General features: G+C 34.6%; 1 protein-coding gene across 5 annotated transcripts in view; it reads right to left on the reverse strand.

Moving 5' to 3' along the window:
• LOC110996590 (phosphatase and actin regulator 4) overlaps positions 1–22,060 on the reverse strand; it is a 49,608-nt gene that overhangs the window by 4,019 nt on the left and 23,529 nt on the right. For 4 of the 5 annotated variants that reach the window (XM_022264347.2, XM_045629035.1, XM_022264355.2 and 1 more), the window contains 5 exons: positions 7,195–7,302; positions 4,599–4,787; positions 3,511–3,721; positions 3,276–3,308; positions 1,642–1,833 (listed from right to left, as the gene is read on the reverse strand). In XM_022264347.2, coding sequence (XP_022120039.2) covers positions 1,642–1,833; positions 3,276–3,308; positions 3,511–3,721; positions 4,599–4,787; positions 7,195–7,302 — 733 coding nt within the window. The remainder of the gene's footprint in view (positions 1–1,641; positions 1,834–3,275; positions 3,309–3,510; positions 3,722–4,598; positions 4,788–7,194; positions 7,303–22,060) is intronic. The other variant, XM_045629034.1, reaches the window with a different exon arrangement.

The raw sequence follows: 22,060 nt of genomic DNA on the forward strand, positions 1-22,060 counted from the left end.
TGCCTTTCATTTAACATACAATCTATATTCGGTACGACTCAAGTTAAGAGTAAAACTACGTTCTCGTCATGTCATCCACATAAACAAACAACACAAACATCTACCTACCAGACCATAAAAACACTAAGTTTCAACTAATTTAAATCTATATAAATATTCACACACTTGCCAATATACTTGTACTTGTTGGCTACTTTAAATCTCCACTCTGAATTTAATTTGTATTTCGTATTGTGATATTGGCTAGAAACATCAAAACAGCGACTTTGGGATTAAATACGTTGTCTCATTTTTATACGGCGATAGTACAATATGAACGAAAAAATGATCTCTATCGTTCAGTAATGAAATACAGTTCGTTTAGACATGGTCAGGTTGACAGTAGTTAAGAGGCTCACAATCAATTAAGCCGTCGTGCCAGCTACCCTATATCATTCAAAAAGTCGAATAAAAAATTGTACCAACTGTATAAAATATTGTAAGTAAAGATTATTCTTAATAGTTAAAAAAAATAGTACAGTGACGTATATCTATCGACTGTATATTGTGTTATTGGACACTTTCTTATGTTAAAATACTTTTTAGTAAAGTAGGATAATTTTATATTAGTCTCAAGTAAGTATAGGCTTAATCATAATGTTATTAAATTGTGTCTTTGTGCAGAGACAATTTCTATAAATAAAAAAATACCCAACCGTTTAAACACTATTACTCACTCACAAAACTTTATAAAATATTATCAATGTGAAAACATATTATATTGGGTTCTGGTTTCATAGTACGATATCCATAAAGCCAGTCTTCAAACGTTTTTGCCCTTGTCAACCCAGTAACGTGCTATTTTTATCCCAGAATATTCAAACAAGTTTTAACGAACATCGCAGGTTTAATTAAAAACTTGAACTTTAATCGTTATTAAAAACTTAAAGCTCGTTTATATCGAAGTACATTTCAAAGCTTGTATTTAGCATTTTAACGTATCAAAGTAAATAAAGGTGAGTGGCAATTAGCAAATCGATTTCAGTCGCCTAGAACATTGAGCTTTTTGATACAAAGAATTTTAAAATGCACCTTACGTTGTGAAAAATTTACATTATATAATCATAGCATAAATAGGTAATACAATATTCAATGTCTATTTTTCAAGTGCGTGTGAGGAATTGAACACCGGTGTATCGCTAAGCCTAAACCTTCCTTAGGTGAGCTTAACACCTGGTATTCTGTATTTTTTTATAGAACAGGGGCAAATGGCAGGAGGCTCACCTGATTTAAGTGATACCGCCGCCCATGGACACTCTCAATGCCAGAGGGCTCGCGAGTGCGTTGCTAGCCTTTTAAGTATTGGTTTGTATTCGTGTGTTACACCACCCTTTTATTATCGGCAAAACTAAGATACTAGTGGTTTCGCGTACATATAATGTTCTTAAGTATGTATCCGTTAAAGAAGCTTTATTTTCATTAATTACGTTTTGACAAGCTTGTTACAACATAAGCTGGCAACACATAATTACACAATTTGTATTAAATAATTTAAAATAATATCGTTACGTGGACCAACACAATTCATTACAGAACATTATTCGTTATTCCATTTTTAGTTCAAATTCACGAATTATGTAATTATTATAACAAAATATATACCTGTTAATGAGTTCCTGTCGATCGGGACGCAAAGCCAACTTGATATTAAGGCTTTCCTTCCTCGCGAGCTTCGCAGCGACGCGTTCCGTATCGCTGGAATAATCATCGCGATGTTCACCTTCCCATTGGACAGGCCGGGCGTTCTCCTTATTTTCTAGAGTGTTCACTACGCGTATCGGCCGACTGTTTGTGCTAATAAAACAAAATATTTATTAGTATTTCTAAATTAGTTTATTTAATTACAATGGCTTAGAACTTATGTATACAGAATATATGTGATGATAACATCGTTTATAATTTACACCTAAATGGGTCATGTTAATCTTCTAACTAAAATTAGCCCTTTATGTCAAAATATGTAATAAACTATAGAGGGGGTATATGCACAGATTTCTGCAAATTTCCTGCGGCCACTTAGGCCATAGAGAACATAAAAAAAGAGACTTCGAAAAAATCACGAACAATTTGATACTAGTCTCCAACATTGAGATGGCTCTAATAGCTTCCCAGTGTAGTTTATTCATAAGAAGATATTAATTACAAATTTCTTTCAAGTTAGACAGGGGAAAAAAATGTGAAAAACTGCGGAAACTTTCTCGGTTTTACTGCCTTTTTACCATTTTTTATAAAACATTACAATGACAGCATTTTTAATGCGAAGTAAGTAGAGCGCGTCAAAGCATCGTCGAGACCTTTTTTCTCAAAGAAATACTTGAATTTGATATTTTTCTAGTGAAGACCAGACGCGCTTTTATGAAATTTATTTTTCATTATGAGACTTTTCTTATATCATTTATTGTTACTAGCAAAAAATTATATTGCTTTTGATACAAAATTTTAAAATCTTCTATAAAAATCTACGCAAAAAATTTACCGCTCGTACCAGCTACGACACGTTCTAAGAAGTCGTATACGTAAAATTTAATTATCAAGGCAATTTAAGATCAAACATTTACATAGATGTTTCGGAATAAATTAAAGTAACATTGATTGGTTGATTACAGATTAAAGAGGAAATTTATTATCTATGGCTTCGGACGTCCATGCACAAGACTAATGTCTTCTACGGAAATTCAAACACCTAAAGCGTACTGCTCTGTGGCATGCAGTGTCGAAGTTTGTGATGTTTTTATGTATGGGATGTAAGTAATAAGAATATATTTCGATATCCTATATAATATTTATCATATGTACCTATAATAAATATTCTATTCAAAGGATATACATACATAAAATTATTGTTTTTGGAAAGATTGATAAGTGTCGAACATTTTAAAGTTAAAAATTATAAAATTTTGATCATGAGTATCCATATTTACACCACATGAACGAAATGCGAGAACACAAAGATTAGATTACCTAAAACTAATATTATTAACAAAACTCAAATGATAATTAATAATTGGTATTAGTATATTTTAGCCACAATGTGAAAGCGTGCATTGCACGATGCAAAAGCGTAACCGTCGGGAGGTCGTTACATGTGTGAGTGCGCACATCTATGTGTGAGTGCGCACATCTATACGTGAGTGTGCAAACGCGTGCGTGGTGTGAGTATTGAAGTGTGTCTGTTGTGTGTTGTGGGTGAGTATGATGGGAATGACTCGACAACACTGATAACGAGAGACTATTACCATATGCGGATCCTTGTTTTCGGCGGCGGCCGTCTGTGCGCCAAGTGATGGAATAAAACGTACAATTAAACAACCAATCATTTTTCATAAAAAAAATACAATCAAATTTAATAATCCATCACGGGCGGTTTAAATTGGCCACTACATAAAGTTCTTAAATAATTCCTGTATACAAAAACTATTGATTAATCTACTTAACAGATGGGAAGGTTTTAATTTAGTTAGTTATACTGACTTGAATGTGGCGTGATGGTGATCCTGTCTCGGTGCTAGCGGCGTTGTGATGGGCGTGGGATTGGGTGACGCGTTAGGGGCTGGTCGCTTCTTAAGAGCCGATTTGAGTGGAACCGCGTTGAAAATTGGCTCCTTCGGTGGGATTTCCTCAATTCGGGACATGTCTATTGGAGTTTCCACGTCATCATCGTCTTGGTCATCTTCATCTTCAGCTACGTGAAACATTTGTAAGAAATGTGTGAGACATATAAATTACATTATAAATAGATAGTTTATTAGGATTTATTAAAATTTCTTAAAAGCTTTGTGAACTGGTCTGAAGTCAGGAGCGAACTTCAGCAGCATTTAATTACAGCCTTGTCCCATTAATAATTACATTTTGAATGAAATACCTACAACTCATGTGATCGAATAGCCTAGTAACCCTTTAAATATAAGGCTATGTACAATATGTATTGTATTCTACGTGATGAATCGTCAACCCGGTATTTCAGGGAGCAAATAATAAATATAATTAGAATGTTTAGTTTAAGGAATGTACATACAGTTATAACAATAATATTATTAGATTTCTTCCGACTTTATATTATTAAAACCAAAATACGTTTAGCAATTCATATGCAAATATTAAAGCAACCTTTTTAATATGTAAATTTATTGTCTTTTATTAACATAACTTTTACACGTATGTATCTAAACATAATTTTAAATACATAACTTCAATCCGTTAAAAAAGTGTTTTTCTATAAATGTAAATTTATTATTAATAGTCTTTTACAGACAATTTATATTAATTAGGAATGTCGCTGAATCAATTCATGAAGCGGTAAATTATTTACATAAAGGGCGTAAATTCCTAGAGAGAGAAAAATTTTTTTTTTTGTGTTGCTAACTATTGGAAACAATCAGTGAAACGCACACAGAAACATCTTCATTTTACACCACTGAAGTTACCACATTACTTAAAAATACTAAAAGCTTTAATTACTTAAACAATGTTTTAACATACTTATTTCATTTAATATCTAAATAAGCCTTATAGTACGTTTATGAATAGGGGTGTCAATGTTCAAGCTAAAAGCTACTTACAATCAGATAAAGGATGCGGCAAAGGATGCTGGTGATGATGCCGTGTTGGGCTTGGCGAGCTGAACATGGGCGGAGGCGGAATAGGTCCTATCTCGGATAGCGCAATGGGCGGCTCCGGCAATTCCGAAAGCATAAGTTGCTCCTCGGAACTGCCGTCCGTTCCATCGCTTCCACCACCATACCCACCCCCTGGAATAATAAAGTTCGTGCTGAATAACATCAGACTGAGATCTGAGACAGCTTCTGAGGTGGATCCAGAATATCGTTGTCGTGTTGACCACGTTCAAGCGTCACTGTCAAGTCACGTACTAAAAATCCGCTTCAAAAGCTCTTAGCATAGCATAGTATGACAGACATGTACAGAGTAATTGCAATAATGATGTGAATTATACCTATATAATATAGCACAGAAGATCAAGCAATCAGTTGTGTACAGATCGTAAAATTGACGACACGGCCGGCCAAACATTTCATGAAGTAATCAATGTAACGATGGAGCGACATCTATAAACATAAACTGGATAGTTGTAGAAGCAATAAAGTACAGCTAGCAAAAGTGGCAAACTGTCCCGAAAGCGTTGCAGTATGTATCTGGAACCCGAATATTTTTTACAATTTTAAAGAAAGCATTGATAGAGCCCTATCTCTTACCTAATCCGCTGGTTTGCTGTTTTTCTACTTAACATAAAAAAATCAGGATTTTATTTAATCTTGTAGTTGTATTTTTGATTGTAACATTTGTGTGCTTACCTAAATAGTCATACATTTTAGATAAAAGAGTTTACATACACAGTATTATGATGTGGTCAAATAGTTTGATCTTACTAATCGAATCGGTTTGAAAGAAGGTATTTTTGTGTATTGCTCAAGCTTCGCAAAAGTTATATATTACAGTAGTTAGATTTTTAAGTAATAAGGTAAGAAAGTTTAACAATTATAACTCCTAACTTATTATATGCCTAATATTATATGGCAGATGGTACGGCTTTTTTTCTAATTAATCGAGCTGAAGATAAACGATTTATTATAATTTGTTACATTTAAAATAGTCCTTCATTGTGTCAAAACCATTGGTATTTTCTACTGCGAGCTTAACCACGCACAAAGCTTTAAATATCCTTAAAACGGCGAAGGTAAAATAATAAAGTTTAATGGCGCTCTATTATTATTTTTATTTAATTGTCTAAATAGATATAATGTTTAAGGACTTTATTTCTCATTACAAAAAATACATTTTTACATGTGAAACATAATATACGAACGAGATACACGTTGCCATCTGACAGCCGTCCTTTAGTCTACTAGGCTCATTCTGATATGCATCTTTAATGCCCTTTTGAATTGGTTAAACACGCTATATTCCGAATTTTAGACGGTAATTGATGAAAAAATGCACACCCTAATTCAAATAACTTGTACGCGGCTTCGGCAAGATATAAGCTTCTATCGCCGATTCAAGTCGAGTCTATAAAACCAAAATAAATCAAACGATTTATAATATATAAATTTAACATAGTCAAACAAACAATCATTGTTGCGATATATATTTATTTGTTTACGGTTTAAAACGTACAAGCCAACAAAAACAAATTAAGTATTAACGATTTAAGTGTGTGGTAATTGCGAAGTAAATCACGTCCACGGCGTAATTGAACACGTAAAATCCGTATATAACGCGGTGAAACAACAATTAGGCAGACAGAAGATTCGTTACCTCTGACATAAAACTATCAACCAATATACAAATACGTCCCATTAAATAAGTACGTAAGTTAGTCTATATATTATAACAATTCATTGGCATATATGTAATTTAATAAATCAAAAGGATTTTTGCAGGCAAGCGCGCTACAAGCATAGTGACACGTGTTAAACGGTGGAAGTCGACGATGACAATGATCTAGTAAGGCAAGGTCACAGCGGACGATGCGTGAAATATTTCGCGAAGTATACAATCATATCATTAAACAACATTGACAGTGAATCCCCAAACAATAATAGAACATTCGAGGGAATTTGCTAGAGACCTTGGAGCCGCGCCAGGATTCCTCAGTGATTATAAACCCTATTTAAGATTCACGTTAATAACCCTTTATCATGATCAGGATATTGGAATGACGTCATTTTATATTCATCAGTAAAACCCGGTCTTTTAAAAATATAAATAAAAATCACGAATTTATTATAGCCACTTTGAAATATACTTTAGTATATTTCGGTAGCTATTTAATGCGCACTACAGAACATTGGCAATATGACTGATTAGGATCAACTATGTTATAGGGGTAAAGTTTTAACGATAAAGACATGATACATAATATGTGATAGCTGTTTGTTATTTTGTTTGTCTATTACCCTGTGTATGTTCGGGTCATACGAGTAGTGAAGTTAGGGCCGGATTTTCAGCCTGCACTAGGCACGCGGTTGAAAAACGGTATCTCGCGTGGCGTATGCAAACAAATATCTCTTGTGTTTACAAAGTAACCATGTTACCTTAATTATTGGCATACATAAAAGGTTATCTATTCTAATTGCATTTAAAGTGTACTTAGCTTAGGTATGCACTGATAATCATATCTTAAGTAGTTTGACTCACCGTCTCCTTGATAACATATCCGCCTCGGAAGCTTGCCGGCCGACAGCGAGTTCGGCCTCTCAGGTCTCACTAGCTCACCTCCATTCTCCAATTTGTCTTTCTTTGGTTCTGTAAAGACATTAATCATTCATCAGTCATTGCCATATAAATAGCCCGCCAAGGTCCCATTAATAAGGTAAACTGTTTCGATTCTCAAATATACGTAAGTTTTCTTTAGCTGTACTTTCATATATTTGAGAGAGGAAAAATTTATATCATTTAAATGGTGGCCATTACATAGTTAATATAAGTTATAAAATGGTGTGGTGGAATTATTTTTCATGATCATATAACATTTTAAATTTATTAGAGACACGTGCATGCATTCTATATATCATTGTGATTGTATTTGGGTAATTAAAACTTATCAGCTTAGAAATACGCCGTAAACTGAACAGGATTACTTTGCAAGCCCCAATTCAGTATTGTTTTAATACCAATCTATTTTCGACTAAATGTGCAATATGCTGTATTTGGCACGAGCTGTATTTGTATTAACACTTGCGTCTTTCGTAGTTTCAACTTGTAGCTAATTGCACCATTCAAAACTAATACAGCGAATATGCTTTCATACAAATCATACATTTCAATCGTTGAAATTAAAAAAAAGAACACACGCCGTCTCAGATGAAATGATAACAATATACTTTTGTAATATATGAATTTACGCGCCTAGTTATTAACCAGCCAAAAAATTTTTAAATTTTAGTTAGTCATAACTTTTTAACACGCATGATAAGAGTTAAAATTTTCTATGTAAATGATTATTATTAACTTACGTATAAGAGCATTGTTTAACATTAATACACACAAACAGCTTGGGGAAAAGATATGTGTGTATTTAATTTTCTATAGAAAGTCATAAATCGTCTACGCTTTAGAGTAAGATCAAAGTTTAGCGCGAATTAGACTCCAGTCTGTCGAAATTCATTACGATTTAAACATACAAGTCGCTAAGACACATCTTTAAATATTATTGATTTATAACACTTCAAAAAAATAGGAAGTCAACTGGCACTGTTAGAAAACAAAATAAGTTAGATAAGGCAAGCAAGAAGCACAAAAATATATAAGACATATCGTTATTTAGATAAAAGTAATATAAACATAGGAATTAAAACATATGTAAACGTTGATCAGGACCATAGTAAAAAGGACACATTTACGGTGAGAAAAAGTGCACAGGATCACGATAATTTAAGATCAGTTTCACATGAGTTAGTACGGAAGTTAGAGATACGATGTGGACAGGTAATATTTGTACAGTAGTACCTTTAGACCACTTACCAACCCTGGCCAACTCTGGGCTGTTAAGTGAAACACGTCGTCAGTCTATACTAAAGCGTGTTCCCTCCGTACAAGTGTTAATTGAGAATAAAAAGAAAAATTCACTACAGTATACTTAACGATACGATTACACCAGTGATTACACCAGAATTCCCAACCATTTTTGTGCCATTATTACGATTACCTCACCTTAATCACTTCTATATTTCTTACGCCCCTATGTAACATACACAATTAATCAAACTCAAGAAACTGATAGGTTTTACGAAAAAATCACTAGGAAATTGTTAACGAAACAGTAATTAAATATTCAAAATTATGTTTTGAAAAACTGAAATTGAAATCCCAATTAATTTATCAACAATTTTCTATAATAATTTATTAATATAAATTAACAAGATCCTTGCGCTTAATGCATGCTACAGAGTCTCCACGTTGTTATATTGTGGATTTAGATTGTCTCCCATAACAGTGAAATTGTACCCTGTGGCCCACACAACGGGAAACATTGGATTATACCATCAGCCTGAGAATTGATAATCCAACTAGAGTACACATATCAATTCCAAACAACCAAACTTTACGTATGGTGTATAAAAACGCCTAACGTCATATTTCTCGTACGCTGAGAAGAAATCTAAGAATAGACTATAGTCAAATGACGGTTTCTGTTGTAACACGCGACTCCCATTCATCGCTGGCGCCGACACCCAACGGCCTTGATAGCTTGGAATATTATAAATAACTATTGCATCCTGACTCGGGTACAGCTGCCTCTACCCTAGCGAGGGAAATGGTCGGTATAAATACATTTTATTTTTAAAAACAATGGAACCAGTTTAAAGACTTAACTCAAAATGTATGAAACACGAGTGAATTAATGAAACTGCGCAAGACACTTTTGGTATCAATTTCTGTGAGATAAATGAAAAGTTATATTAATTTAAAGTATTATATAATATATATTAGACTAAACAACGGATTGTAACACTATTATCGTCCCCTTGCCCCTAAACCCTTGAATCTTGAATCGTCTAAAACGGAGTCCACATTGCATATAAATAAATTACTATTTCATAGCATTGACAGTTCCTCTGCTCACAAAAATCAAGGTCTCGGAATTATCAATATCAACTTAATCCTTACAAAAGTTGATGCCTCAAATGTAAATTAAAGTATTGCAGTGCATGTAGCAATAACAAAATATCGACAAATTCAATTTTTACCGCTGTTGCTACAAATGTCGAAACTCTTACAATAGAATTTATTAGCGCAAAATCGCCTTCTATCATCACGCGATTGTCGATATAACTTAAATCACCTTCAGTGTTCATTGCAGGCCTAATGTAAAAGGTCAGCTGCGAACGCATTTTATGGTCATTGGTGCGAATGTTCTAAACATTATAATTAACTCGGAAATGCAAATGAAATTTTTAGACTTCGCAGAAAAGAAGAAATTCCTGTGACATTACCACCGATCTTTAATTAAACCGCAAGTATTTTTAATATCTTCATGTATTTGATATTCATTTAAATAGTAGTACTAGTTCAAAAGTAGGAAGACATGTAACACCCAGAGTGGACTGCATCAGACCTCGAGACCAATCTAGGCTTGCCGAAGACAGGGAAGAATGGAGGAAGCTGTGCGGCGCCACTAACGACCTTCAGAAATAACATAACGACTGATAAAGATCAAAAGTAATATGGAATTCAGTTTAGTTCGTCTTTATAATTGCCGCAACTAATTTTAAATCATCGCGTACTTAGTTTTCATAGTCACGAATCAACTGACAAAACAGTCTTAAATAAACATTTCGCAAACAGCCAAACGATTCTTGCGTAGTTACGTGTCATTGAGAGAGAGAAAGGGAGGGAGGAGTTAGATCCAATTTCGATCGATACGCCCGCCCTTGGCCAAGCTACCCTGAGCCGAGGACATCGTTCTGCAGCATTATGTAACTCTAAGATCTAAGACGAGAAATGCACTCTGCAGATAAATGTTACGACCTTCAGACAAATTGCCTGACAGACGGTATCGTGTCCAATATAATCACAATTTAGCAAATTGTTTACGATTTCTAATCCGTCTATTTTCGTAGAGTAAGGAATTAGTTACTATTAGGATCACATGTAACACGGTACTAATCGTAATCTAATTCGTTCCATGTTTCAAATCAAAGATATAGTATTGTATACTTTTTTTATCAGATTTTAACTTTTATAATATAATTTTAACAACGCTAGAAAAGGTTAAATATTTTTTAAATACAGTAATCTCCCCCATCAAGCGGTCTACCGCGAAATGGCGTTATAGGGAAGATTCTCGTAAAACCGTTTTTAGAACAATTTTTAACTAGGAACACGAGTTTAATAAATTGTATAACAACGCAATTGAAATAGGTGCAAGGGTACGCAAAAGTAATTATGGACTTGACTAATCATTATAAATTTCACAATACAGTATTGAGAGATATCCGTGTGTGGGGACTGGGGGAATGGGGGGCAGATTACGTTATACAAAACGCGATATTTTAGAAATAAACATTGAATAATGAAAGTATATTTTAATAGAACGTAGAAAAATCTATAAAATATACAGTTTGACTGTAAATATTTACATTAATTCCATTCAAGTATACAGTTAACATTTGTTTATTAGGAAGGCACAGATCGGCTTGCCGTATAGACATATTAATAGTCGAACAGACAAAGCTGATGAAAACCAATTAGAATTACACTGCTATCAAATTCCACGAAAACGTAAAGCAACAAATATTAAAACATTTCCTATGTTAGTAGGCTGTCGCTGCCGTCAAGGACAAATGGTATCACTTGTCCTTGTAGCCTTGTGGTGCCATTTTCCCGGGGACTAGCTAGATTTCTTTGTGAAACTACGAAATTACTTCATAAAAATTGATGTCGAATTATACGAATAGAAATATAATAAAATCATTTCAATAGTTAGCTTCACACAAGTATTTTTTATGTAATACGAATACAACAAATACAGAATATATATAGACAAAACATATAATACACAACGATAGTAAACTTTTTATCATTTGTATACATTCACAAAATCCTATTATCAGGTGGGTTTTGCCAGTCGCGGGGCACAGATGATATGTGGGGTTTAATTACTCTTTTAGCTGCCTTTAAAATCCGCACAATTAAGTAATAAAGACGCGGACTATACTCTCCAGAGATTTATTTTGATGCCACCTATTTAACTATCAATTAGTATATTATGTCTGATAATACAATAGAACAGGAAACGCAAACATTAATATCAATAAATCACTCGGAAGGCCGCATCTCGTGACGTAATTGCCGAAATATGCCAATGGCACGAGAAATGGTTACTCCTCGTCCAAAATTACAAACAATGTCAAGATTACTATTGCCCAGAGTCAGACACAATAACCTAGAAATATGGCCTAACATTCCAATCTTTAGTTTTCTCCATTGTACAGAGAGAATATTCTGGGATTATATAAGAGTCCGGAGTTACGTACGGGGCTCTCAAAAGTTTTATACAAAATGTAATATGGAACATACGGTTGATAAGCGAATATTAATATTATTACGTATATCTTGGGTGACATTCGACGATACGTGCTTGCATCAGTTTTCTTAATTCCTTAGAAATCTTCAAAATCAAAATCAAACCTGTATTTGTGAGTGTACAAGAAAACGATAATTTTTCTGTTGAAATAATTGAAATCCACAGTCATTTACGAAAAAAAAAGATACAATTTACAATTTTTAATAAAAAATTAAAGCCAAAAGACAATGTACTAATAATTTGCTTCGAAAATACGCGTTTGGAGACAATATTTATTTAACGAAGCCGGAATCGGCCGATATGTTTAGAAACATATTTGTTTTTACTGACGTTCATAAGTGAATTAATGATTTCATAAATTAATGAATGAAAAAAAAATTATTTTATTATTTTCCAATAAAATGCGCATCGCTTTACAATCCTCTTTAGAAATATTAGTTCATCTGCAATCGGCTATAAGCCATAATCAGATATTTTCTGAGGTTAATTTGGGTTGTTAGAAACTGGATTCTGATTTTAGGTTAGTTTCTCTGGTCTAGGTTATTTGCCATCTTTTTACGCGAGTTACATCATCTGTAGTTAACAGTTTTTACCTTTCTCTTTCTACTACTGTTTTTGCGGATTACTTCTTTTACGGTTGGCATCTCCAGATGATTTATCCCAAAGTTACTTGATAGCAGGAATATCAAATTTTAATAGACATAACTGGGTCGAGAGCGTACTCGTGGATTTTATCCAACATTAAGAACACAGTGACGAGGTAGTGCGTAGGCAGTCTCCAACGATTACCGTAATTTTTCACGACTCCCGCTTTCAGTGTCAATATAAATTTCGTTCGCCTATAAATGTAAATTTGTATGTAGGCTAACAATGTAATTTAATGAATAAAACCGGACCATTCAAAATATATATAATATAAACGAGTTTATTTTATATATATGTATACCTACCAATATCAAAATATACATAATATAAACGAGTTTATTTTCTATATATGTATACCAATAGTGTTCAGATTTCTATTCCGTGATCACTTCTAATAGGCAAGATCACCTACTTGTGTGAAACCTTCTTTACATTACATATTGTCTACTTCTTGGGTCATGCCGGTTTCCTCACTATTATTTTCTTTACCATACGAGCAATGCACTTTATATGTGAGCATTGAACGTCCATTGATGCACAGCCAGCCAGGGATCAAACCTACGAACCAAGGTCTGTCGCGAAAGCCAGTAGGCCAACACTCTTTTATAAAGAATTTAATTCCACCAAAATATGCTGTAAACGTCCTCATCATTTACTTAAAAGTTTGAAAATTATTCTGAAGATTTTTCGATGGTTGATTCGCAAATATTCTCGGGTTCTATGTAGGAATCGTGTCATTCTTCGTACATACATACACAGCCGCAGACGTTACAAAATTGTATTGTTATTACTTTAAAATTACACATGTAAAATCGTATTACTTTAAAACCAACTTTTTCAATTGCCTAGTCTCATCTATTTTAATATTAAGGTTTAATATGACAGTTTTAATTTCAAAACGAGAAAAAAATATATAAATTGCGAGTATAATGAGGATGGAATAAGAGAAATGCTGGCTATTGTTTGCCGCGGCATTAATATTGCGCTTTAAATAGCATATAACAATACGGAGATCAGATATAGTATTGTGTTGACAACAAAGAGCGTTAATAGAGCGTTCGTATCGAGAGCAGAAGCGGAAGGAAAGGCGGGTCAAGGGCGCAGTGGCCGCCACCGCATAGTTCCCTGAATAAATTCGCTTAGCTATGTCCTTTGTCGAAACCGTTCAAATATGCTCTCAAAGAGAACTTAATAAGCTGCGGTATGCGCCAAAAATATTTTAATTTAACATTGGAAGCATAATAAATTCTTTTTTTGAAATTCATAAACACTTGTCTGTCGTCGGCGTTTATTGAGCAGTTAGAATGTCATAGATACGCCACACCTCGATCGCAAATAGTTTTACGAGGTCATTCGTGCATATTTAACCACCAAAAAGTCAACATTATTATAAATTAATTGTGGTAACCTCATTTCGGCTTTAGGCTGAAAATGACTGCATCGGCGGCTGTAATCTTTTAAGTGCTTTAAATATTAAATGACGTGCGATGCTGTGAATAAAAGCTTGTGAAATTATAATGTTCATGTTATGAGGATTGATAGATGTGAAGATACTTACTAATATTAAAGGTATAAAATTTATATTACTTTCGATAACGGTGACTAAAAATATTTATGCAAAATCGTTACATTTTTATATTATATTAATGTACAGTTTTCCTGGTCCATATAGTAAATTAAACGTAATAAATAATTAATATATAATATAAAATTATATTATTTATTTTGTATGTGCCTATTACGTCCTTGCAGATTTTAGATGTAAGGAGATAATATATTATAAATTGAAAAAAAAAGATCAAGAAAAAAAACAAATTTCGAGTAAAGTACAAACTTTCAAATAAAGCAACATTTTGAAGATGATGTCAATGTTCTTTTTTTAATTATATGAAGAGGAACTTGTGGAAGAAAACATTTATTTAGAACTAAGTTTAAAAACAAAACATTCACACAAATAAAAATCAAACAGTGATGTAAATATGAAAAATATTTACAATTAAATTTCTAGTTTCATAAGAATGCGAGAAGTGGTGATAAGGCATGTGCAAGTGGATGACGGTGATGATGGGTACCGTTGGTGCGCGCGAAGAGCGTGAGGTTAGAGGAGTGCCGGGGCACAGGGGACTTGCGGCGCACGTAGTAGTGGTCGTTTCGCTGCGGCGGCGGCGGAGGAACGAAGGGCGGCGGCGGCGGCAATCGCGAGGGCCTTCGCCTCGCGCCGCCCGCGAAGGCATCCATCGCGGCGAGCGTGCCGACGTCGCTCATGCTCGCGGCGCGCTAACAGTTGGAAGACTGCGGCCGGATCGTTACCCCCGCCCGCCCTAGCACGGCTCCGCGCGCGCTCTTCGATCGACGCGCGCCGCCCGCCGCCCGCCCTGCGCGCTCTAGTCGCCCACGCGTCGCCGAGCTTTGTTTTGAATTTTTAATTTATCGCCATTCATCTCTTGTGTTAACGCGAAGCAAAAAACTAACACCGCTATGCTTATCAAAGTTCACTGAACTACACCTATTCATTCCTACTTTGTTCCACTTTCAATACCACTACAGTGAATTCATCTTTTTAAAATGTACATTGATTTTTACTTTTGGTTTCTAAAGTAAAATATAAAAAAAAAATACGGAAATAATTACATAAAATCTATCTTCGCAAACAGAGGTACAAAAAACTGAATCTAATCCGTTTTTATTCGGATGTTGTATGTAATATATAGTAATTTGAACTATACATTTTTCTGAAATATCCAGCAGAATAAACATTAAATGTTTAAAATAAAAACCTATTCTAAATATGAAACTTTTTGTTTTCAAAAACAAAACACGACCAAAACAGTATTGGATATATCAGTATTGAGTCAGCGATGAGCGAACAATTTCTGTAATCTCTATATGGGTACCAGTGTAAGATCAATGACCCGGATTTCGTCCTTGAGAAACTTTGTAGGATATTCACGGAGCGTCGCGGTGCGCTCGACATGGAGACTAAATTATTACCCGTTATGCCTCCTTCAGCATTATCTTATTGTTTGAATGTGCCTCGAATAGATGTCTCTTATAATACGATTCCTATAGTATTTGGAATATGTTGGTACTTTCATGATATACACAGCATACAATTATTATGTAGGTTGAATGTCAAACTTATTGAAAATTTATGTTTTCCTTAAAAAACTATTATAAATTATGACAAATTGCCGACTTTAGTAACTTTATATAAATTAATTAAAGTGTACTTTGTTTAAATTGAATGGAAAAGGTTGGAAGAGGCCTTTGACGACTGGCAAACTGATCTGCAGAAATCATGCAAGATCCAAATATTAGAATAGTTTTTTTAAACTTCTAATTTAGTATAATAATCTTTGTTTACGTATGTACCTGTCGATTGAAATAAAATGCTATATTATTATTGTTTAAATTACTTTTGATTAAGACGTTGCATTATAATAGATAGAATAAATCAAACCAAGGCTAATCTTGTTTACTAATTGTATACGAATAATTCTACCAAATACGAGAAATTCAAAGATGCAATACTATCTAATATAAAATAGTAAAGATAATATTAAATACTACACTTCTAATAAAATCGAGCCAATTATTTGAAATACCACAACTCAATAGGAATTTATTTTACATATGTCTGAGAATTTCTAATAACGTATTAATGACAAAACTACTTAAACAACATGCCTTAGAGCCATCGACTACAATTACTTCTAGTTCATGTGCTTGAAATTACGTCATTTATTTCACTGAACTTTCCACTTATAATGTGCAAGTAGAGATATACGCGTCATCCTCCCACGCTTATTGTAAGTCTACACCCACATCTGAAGCTGCATGACGTCAGGTGATGATCAATGTTAATATTCGAGTCGTATTCAACTTGCAAACTGCAGGAAATGTATGCAGAAAATTATGCATTACACATCATATATAATATTTTATTCAAAGACAAGCCTTCGAGGATTGCATTTTTTTGTATTAAATGTTTCTCGACACTGTCGTATTGGCATAGGCTGTAACGATAATGTGTGTATTTCTGAAATATATTTTTTTTATTCAAAATTACATGCTGGTATAGTGCTTTAGGAACAAGTGGATTTTTAAATATAACTATATGTTCGATAAGAATTATTTATTTGACTCATTCATAGGTTATAATATTAATTGCTTATTACGAAATTTGAACGTCTAATTTAAATATGAATCATAAGATTAGTAAACATCGACCATAAAATCTAATAAAAAATTCCATCTTATATTAACAGTACCGTTCAAATAGGCTTTATCCACCTATTTGGTATAATTTAATACAATTTAAATCTGGTATTGTGTTGTAATGTGAGAGTGACGCAGACAATAGCTGAACAGAAAGTCTTAGATACGATCAATTACTACGTGAAAGTGCGTTTGTATCATTTTTAGCGTCGCGCGCCGTTTGTTTTTTATATTTCAGTTTTAAGATTAGATAAATGCACTAAACGTGGCATTTTAAAGTTATTACATCAAGGTTTGCTTATAATTCAAAGCTATATCACCGCTTCGGGTTACGGCTTGCAGGCACTTATTAGCTAAAAAGGCAATTGCTTGTTATAACGCCCGAACCCAATAATTAATCCACTATCTCAGATCAGACCCTGACATTCGATCGATCTCCTATCTGCATCCCAATAACCAAACCCTACGAAGACAATCCACTTTTGGCGACGATAGAATGCCATCTCTTCGCTCTTTACATTTGTATTTGATAATCAATATAAACCAAATAAAGTAAAGGAAACTGTACAAATAATATTAAAATATATATGTCTATATTTAGATGTTCTAAATATATCAATTAGCTGTTTAATTATTTTACAAAACTGGTATAAGTTAAAATCTTAAGATAGGATATTGGCACAGTTGAACTGTCATTTTCATACTAAGGTACACCTACACCTATCCGACCTACCATGGATAGCTTGTACCGACAGATGGCTATTACAATCCGTCGATTGGTTATTGGCACTTTCATCAATCACTTTTACCAATGTTTGGATTAAGTTGTCTATCTCAGATGGTCAAAAATGAGAGATTCAGATAGGTTATTGGGTTTGGGCGTAAGTGGTGCGTTCTCTGGGCACTTTGGGTTTAAATGAAGCCTGGTGGAGGTATGCGGGTGACATGCATATTACCTCTGAGGCATGCACAGCCCATGATGTAGCCCATCATGGAACGAGCGGGCGGGCGCGGAGGAGGCGGCGGCCGCCGGCCGCGCGGCGCCGCGCCCGCGCCTCGCGAACACAGCCCACCGTTTACGATACCATCCGTGGCTCACCGCTACCGATACCCAACACTTAAACTAACTACGACCACTGAGTAAAGTTTCTGCACATAGCATATAACTTAAATTGAACATCCCTAGCAATGCTTATTTAACTTGCAGACTGTAATCAATAGCACAAAATTTTTCGAATGATTGTTTTGTTAATTGTGAAGTAAGTTGCCTTATACAACGTCCCATTTGACAATAGTGATTTTAGTTATAGTGTAATACATTTTCTAGAATTGGTAATATATAACTAGAGCCGTTGGAGCTCATTGTCGGTGCAGCGGCCGCGATCGCGTGACCCCGGTGCGGATCGATATCGCCCGCAAACTTCGCGCCTAACGACCTGCTTTTAATAATAATTCACATAAGCTTTCATATGATTTTATATTTAAAGGATTTAAGCTTAAATACCTCCAAATACAGCAATTCAACCAATTTGTTAATGCTCTTCGCCACAAAGCAACCAATAGTAAAATTTTATACGTAGTTACAAAAGCACCTCACGGAAGACTACAAATCCAATCGATAGAAAGCTCGAGAATTGCTTAATTAGGCTCAACACCCTCTAGGGATACGTAATGAACGTCTCATAAGGGCTAATCGAATGGTCGATGCGTGTTTTTGATCGAGTGAGGTTAGGGCAGTGGTTTGGCCGCGGGCTGGCGGAGAGCGGGCGGGCGCGGGCGCGGGCGGGCCAGCACTGAGGCGCGCGCCTGTCCGCCGCCGACACCCCGCCCCCTTCCCCCCTCATAGCTTAGGGCATGTCCTCACTGCACCCTCTTACACCTGTCAAACCATATGACCTGTTTGCATATCGACAATATTCGACGGCAGCAAGTGTCTAAAGCCATGAACCTACGTGAGATTTATCAGACATTTGGAGGTTACGAACCAAGACATGTACAATAATTCTGCATTTAGATTGTAGCAGTGAGCACAAACCTTTAAACTGAGACTAAAACGAATCAACGCTGATACTAATCTTCTCCCTAAGACGACCTAGTAATGAGCAATCTACTAATCAATCTTATTAAAACGACTCTTTGTTATATAACAAAGAACCGTTTTATCGACTATCATGTCTCACTTTGCATTTGTAAAAGAAAATCTACTACTAAGTGACAGTCCCGCTATAAATTCAGCATAGACATGGGATTGTCATATGCTAAAACTTAATCGACGTACAGTCTCTGTACCTTTCAAAGCGAAACTGTCATACCCTGGACAAACTCATTAATTAACCAAAGTGCAACTAAGCCGCCTTTATTGAACGAACCTAGAGTCAATTAAAATACGTAAACATACAACATCGGTACTTTGATAAATATTTTATAGGTTTCAGCATTGCGGCTGTGACAGGTGGAGGTCAACGATCCCGGCTCGTCCTGCCAGGAAGCCACTAATTCTCGGCACACGCCTTTCTCTGTTTTACATGACTTTTAACTTGAAAATATGTATTTATTTACAATCAAATACAACAAACAAGTTAACATATCGAGAAGTATAGAAATAGATCAGTACCAACTACATACGACAATATTTCGGGTTTTATCGAACTATAACCTATTCCATCATTTCCACCTCAAAAGATAGTGAGGACGTACTTGAGGAAGTACTTGAAGAAGCGGATAGACTCTCATTTTGTTAAATTTCATAAAACTAATATTTTAAATTTTAAGTATTATTTGTTGTCTCAAATGTTAAAATTCAATTTTCTTTTTCTTTTCCGTATCATATAATACGTATATAATGTTTATCTATGAAATCTGTTTTGGCTTTCTGTATTGTCTTATAATAGGTATATAAGCTGTAAGATTACTTATAATTTAAAAAAAATACGTTATAAATATAATAAGCAATTCCAAATGATTATAGGGTATAATTTTTATGAAATCTAAAAATTTCAGGCACTTGTGACGCAATTCGACACACTAAAAAATCTACACAATAAATCATGAATGTTTGTTATTCAGTAATGTAGAGATCGTAATGTTATCTAGCTGGACTCTTCAAAACTTCGTTCAGGTCACACCAGTAGTCAAAATAACGTCAAAGAGCATAGTATCAATATATCAACTTTCATATCTACTAAAACAAAGTCTTCCTATCTGTATTTGGACTCTTAACCAAGATTCCAGCAATCACGTGCTTGCACAGCAATATACGCCTAACCAACCATTACATAAAGGACGAGTCCAATCTCCACGAAGACCAAAACCAGGTCAGTGAATACGTCCTAAAGAAAATTATGTCTAAACTGCAAAACATCTTATATTTTCCAATATCTATTCTCATAGACCACGCATGAATGAAATCTCAATGAACACGCCAATATGCTCCGGTTATATTAAAATCAGCTAGATATACGCAATCTTCGTCATCGTCCATTGCGCCATGAATCAGTTCTAGTATCTGAACACTGCAGACGGTATTTATTCAATTTTACGACCAAAATTGACGGTAAATCTTCCAATATTCTGAATATAAAACTATCGTATATGGAACAATAATGATATATTTAGAAACTAAATTTTTAAAAGCCACCATAAGTACTTGAGCAAACGGGCAGGAGGGTCACCTGGATCCACCGCCAATGTCACAACTTGTGAAAAGGCTCGCAAGTGCGTTGTCGGGAAATATACCGGGGAAAAGTTCTTAGTCAGAAATTGTAGTACTAACTTTTACACACAAAACTAAATGAATAATTGCACTCTTTTCTCTCTTTCTGTCAAATTGTGTTTACGCTGTAATGAAACGAGCCAGCTGTTCTTTCGTTAGGGTGCAATTAGGCTCATGACTTTTTTTCTTAACTTTAAGATACTATAAATAAATTTACTCTGACGTTAAAGCATAAATAAGCATATCAATCAATGTCTGTCTTAGAAATAGTGCGCTACATTCTTATCAATTACCATTGTCGGCGCTAATGAGTTGCATTCTCTTATCAAAATGTACTTAGTTATATAACATTTATGTCCTATATATTGTTATTAATATACAGATAAAATAAATAAGCTAAAACATACACTGAAAACTAAAAATGAATATTACATATATATATACCATGGCATGATTTTTACAAATCAATAACCATAAGAATTGGAGTGGAGACTAACTAGCGGCGTCAAAATCTCATTAGTTTGACATACGCAAGTCAAACTTAACGCTAAGTATCGTCTATGACCGGCCGACCTACCGATCGGCCTGATGAGCCAACGAGATAGAAAAGGTAGGCATATTTGATGATGACGTCATAAAAAAAGTAAGTAAAAAAACTAATCCAAGTGGCGGCCCTATCTTAGAATAGTAAAATTATATAATTTGTCTATTCTGTATGTCTGTCTGTATGTCATTAGGATGTGGATCAATAAAGTATTATTATTATTATTAACGTCATATTATTGATGTTTGTGAAAAGCATACTATACATATTATCATGCAAGTCAAGTCATATCAGCAAAGCATGGAGTAAACTATGAGTCTCTCATAATTTAAACTTCATACGCGTCTTTTGCGTACATTGATGCGAATCAGTATGTATGTGTATGTGTGAAGCTACTGTCCAGTAGACGCATTTGGTCGTTCAAAAAAAAATATAAGTTATCATTTTAAATTGTATGAAAGGCTTATTGAATTTTTATAATGCATTATATTTCAATTATCAATTCAATTTCCTTCTAAAACTTCGCTTTGTCACATTTAGGATTGGCTGGAAATCAGCGTAATCTTAGTGTTCCTCTTAGTTGTGCCTGCAGAGTCTTTAGTGTACCCATTATATATGTCACCGTAAGATTGTAAACATCGTTATATTACAATCTATCCAGTAAGATTGTAAACTATCGATAGATTGTGAACCGTATCATTATGATTGCAATTTAACGTATTATTTTTCGCTTGATTGTAATCTATCGATGGGAAGCGGTCAAATTGTGAACCGGCGTAGGACGGAATGCAACTCGCGCTCTGATTGGTTGAACGGTATGTGCCCCCGTCACCCCCGGCCACACGTCATATTTGTT

The sequence above is a fragment of the Pieris rapae genome, chromosome 7 (genome assembly GCF_905147795.1).
Source record: "Pieris rapae chromosome 7, ilPieRapa1.1, whole genome shotgun sequence".
In the NCBI taxonomy this organism is placed as follows: Eukaryota; Metazoa; Arthropoda; class Insecta; order Lepidoptera; family Pieridae; genus Pieris; species Pieris rapae.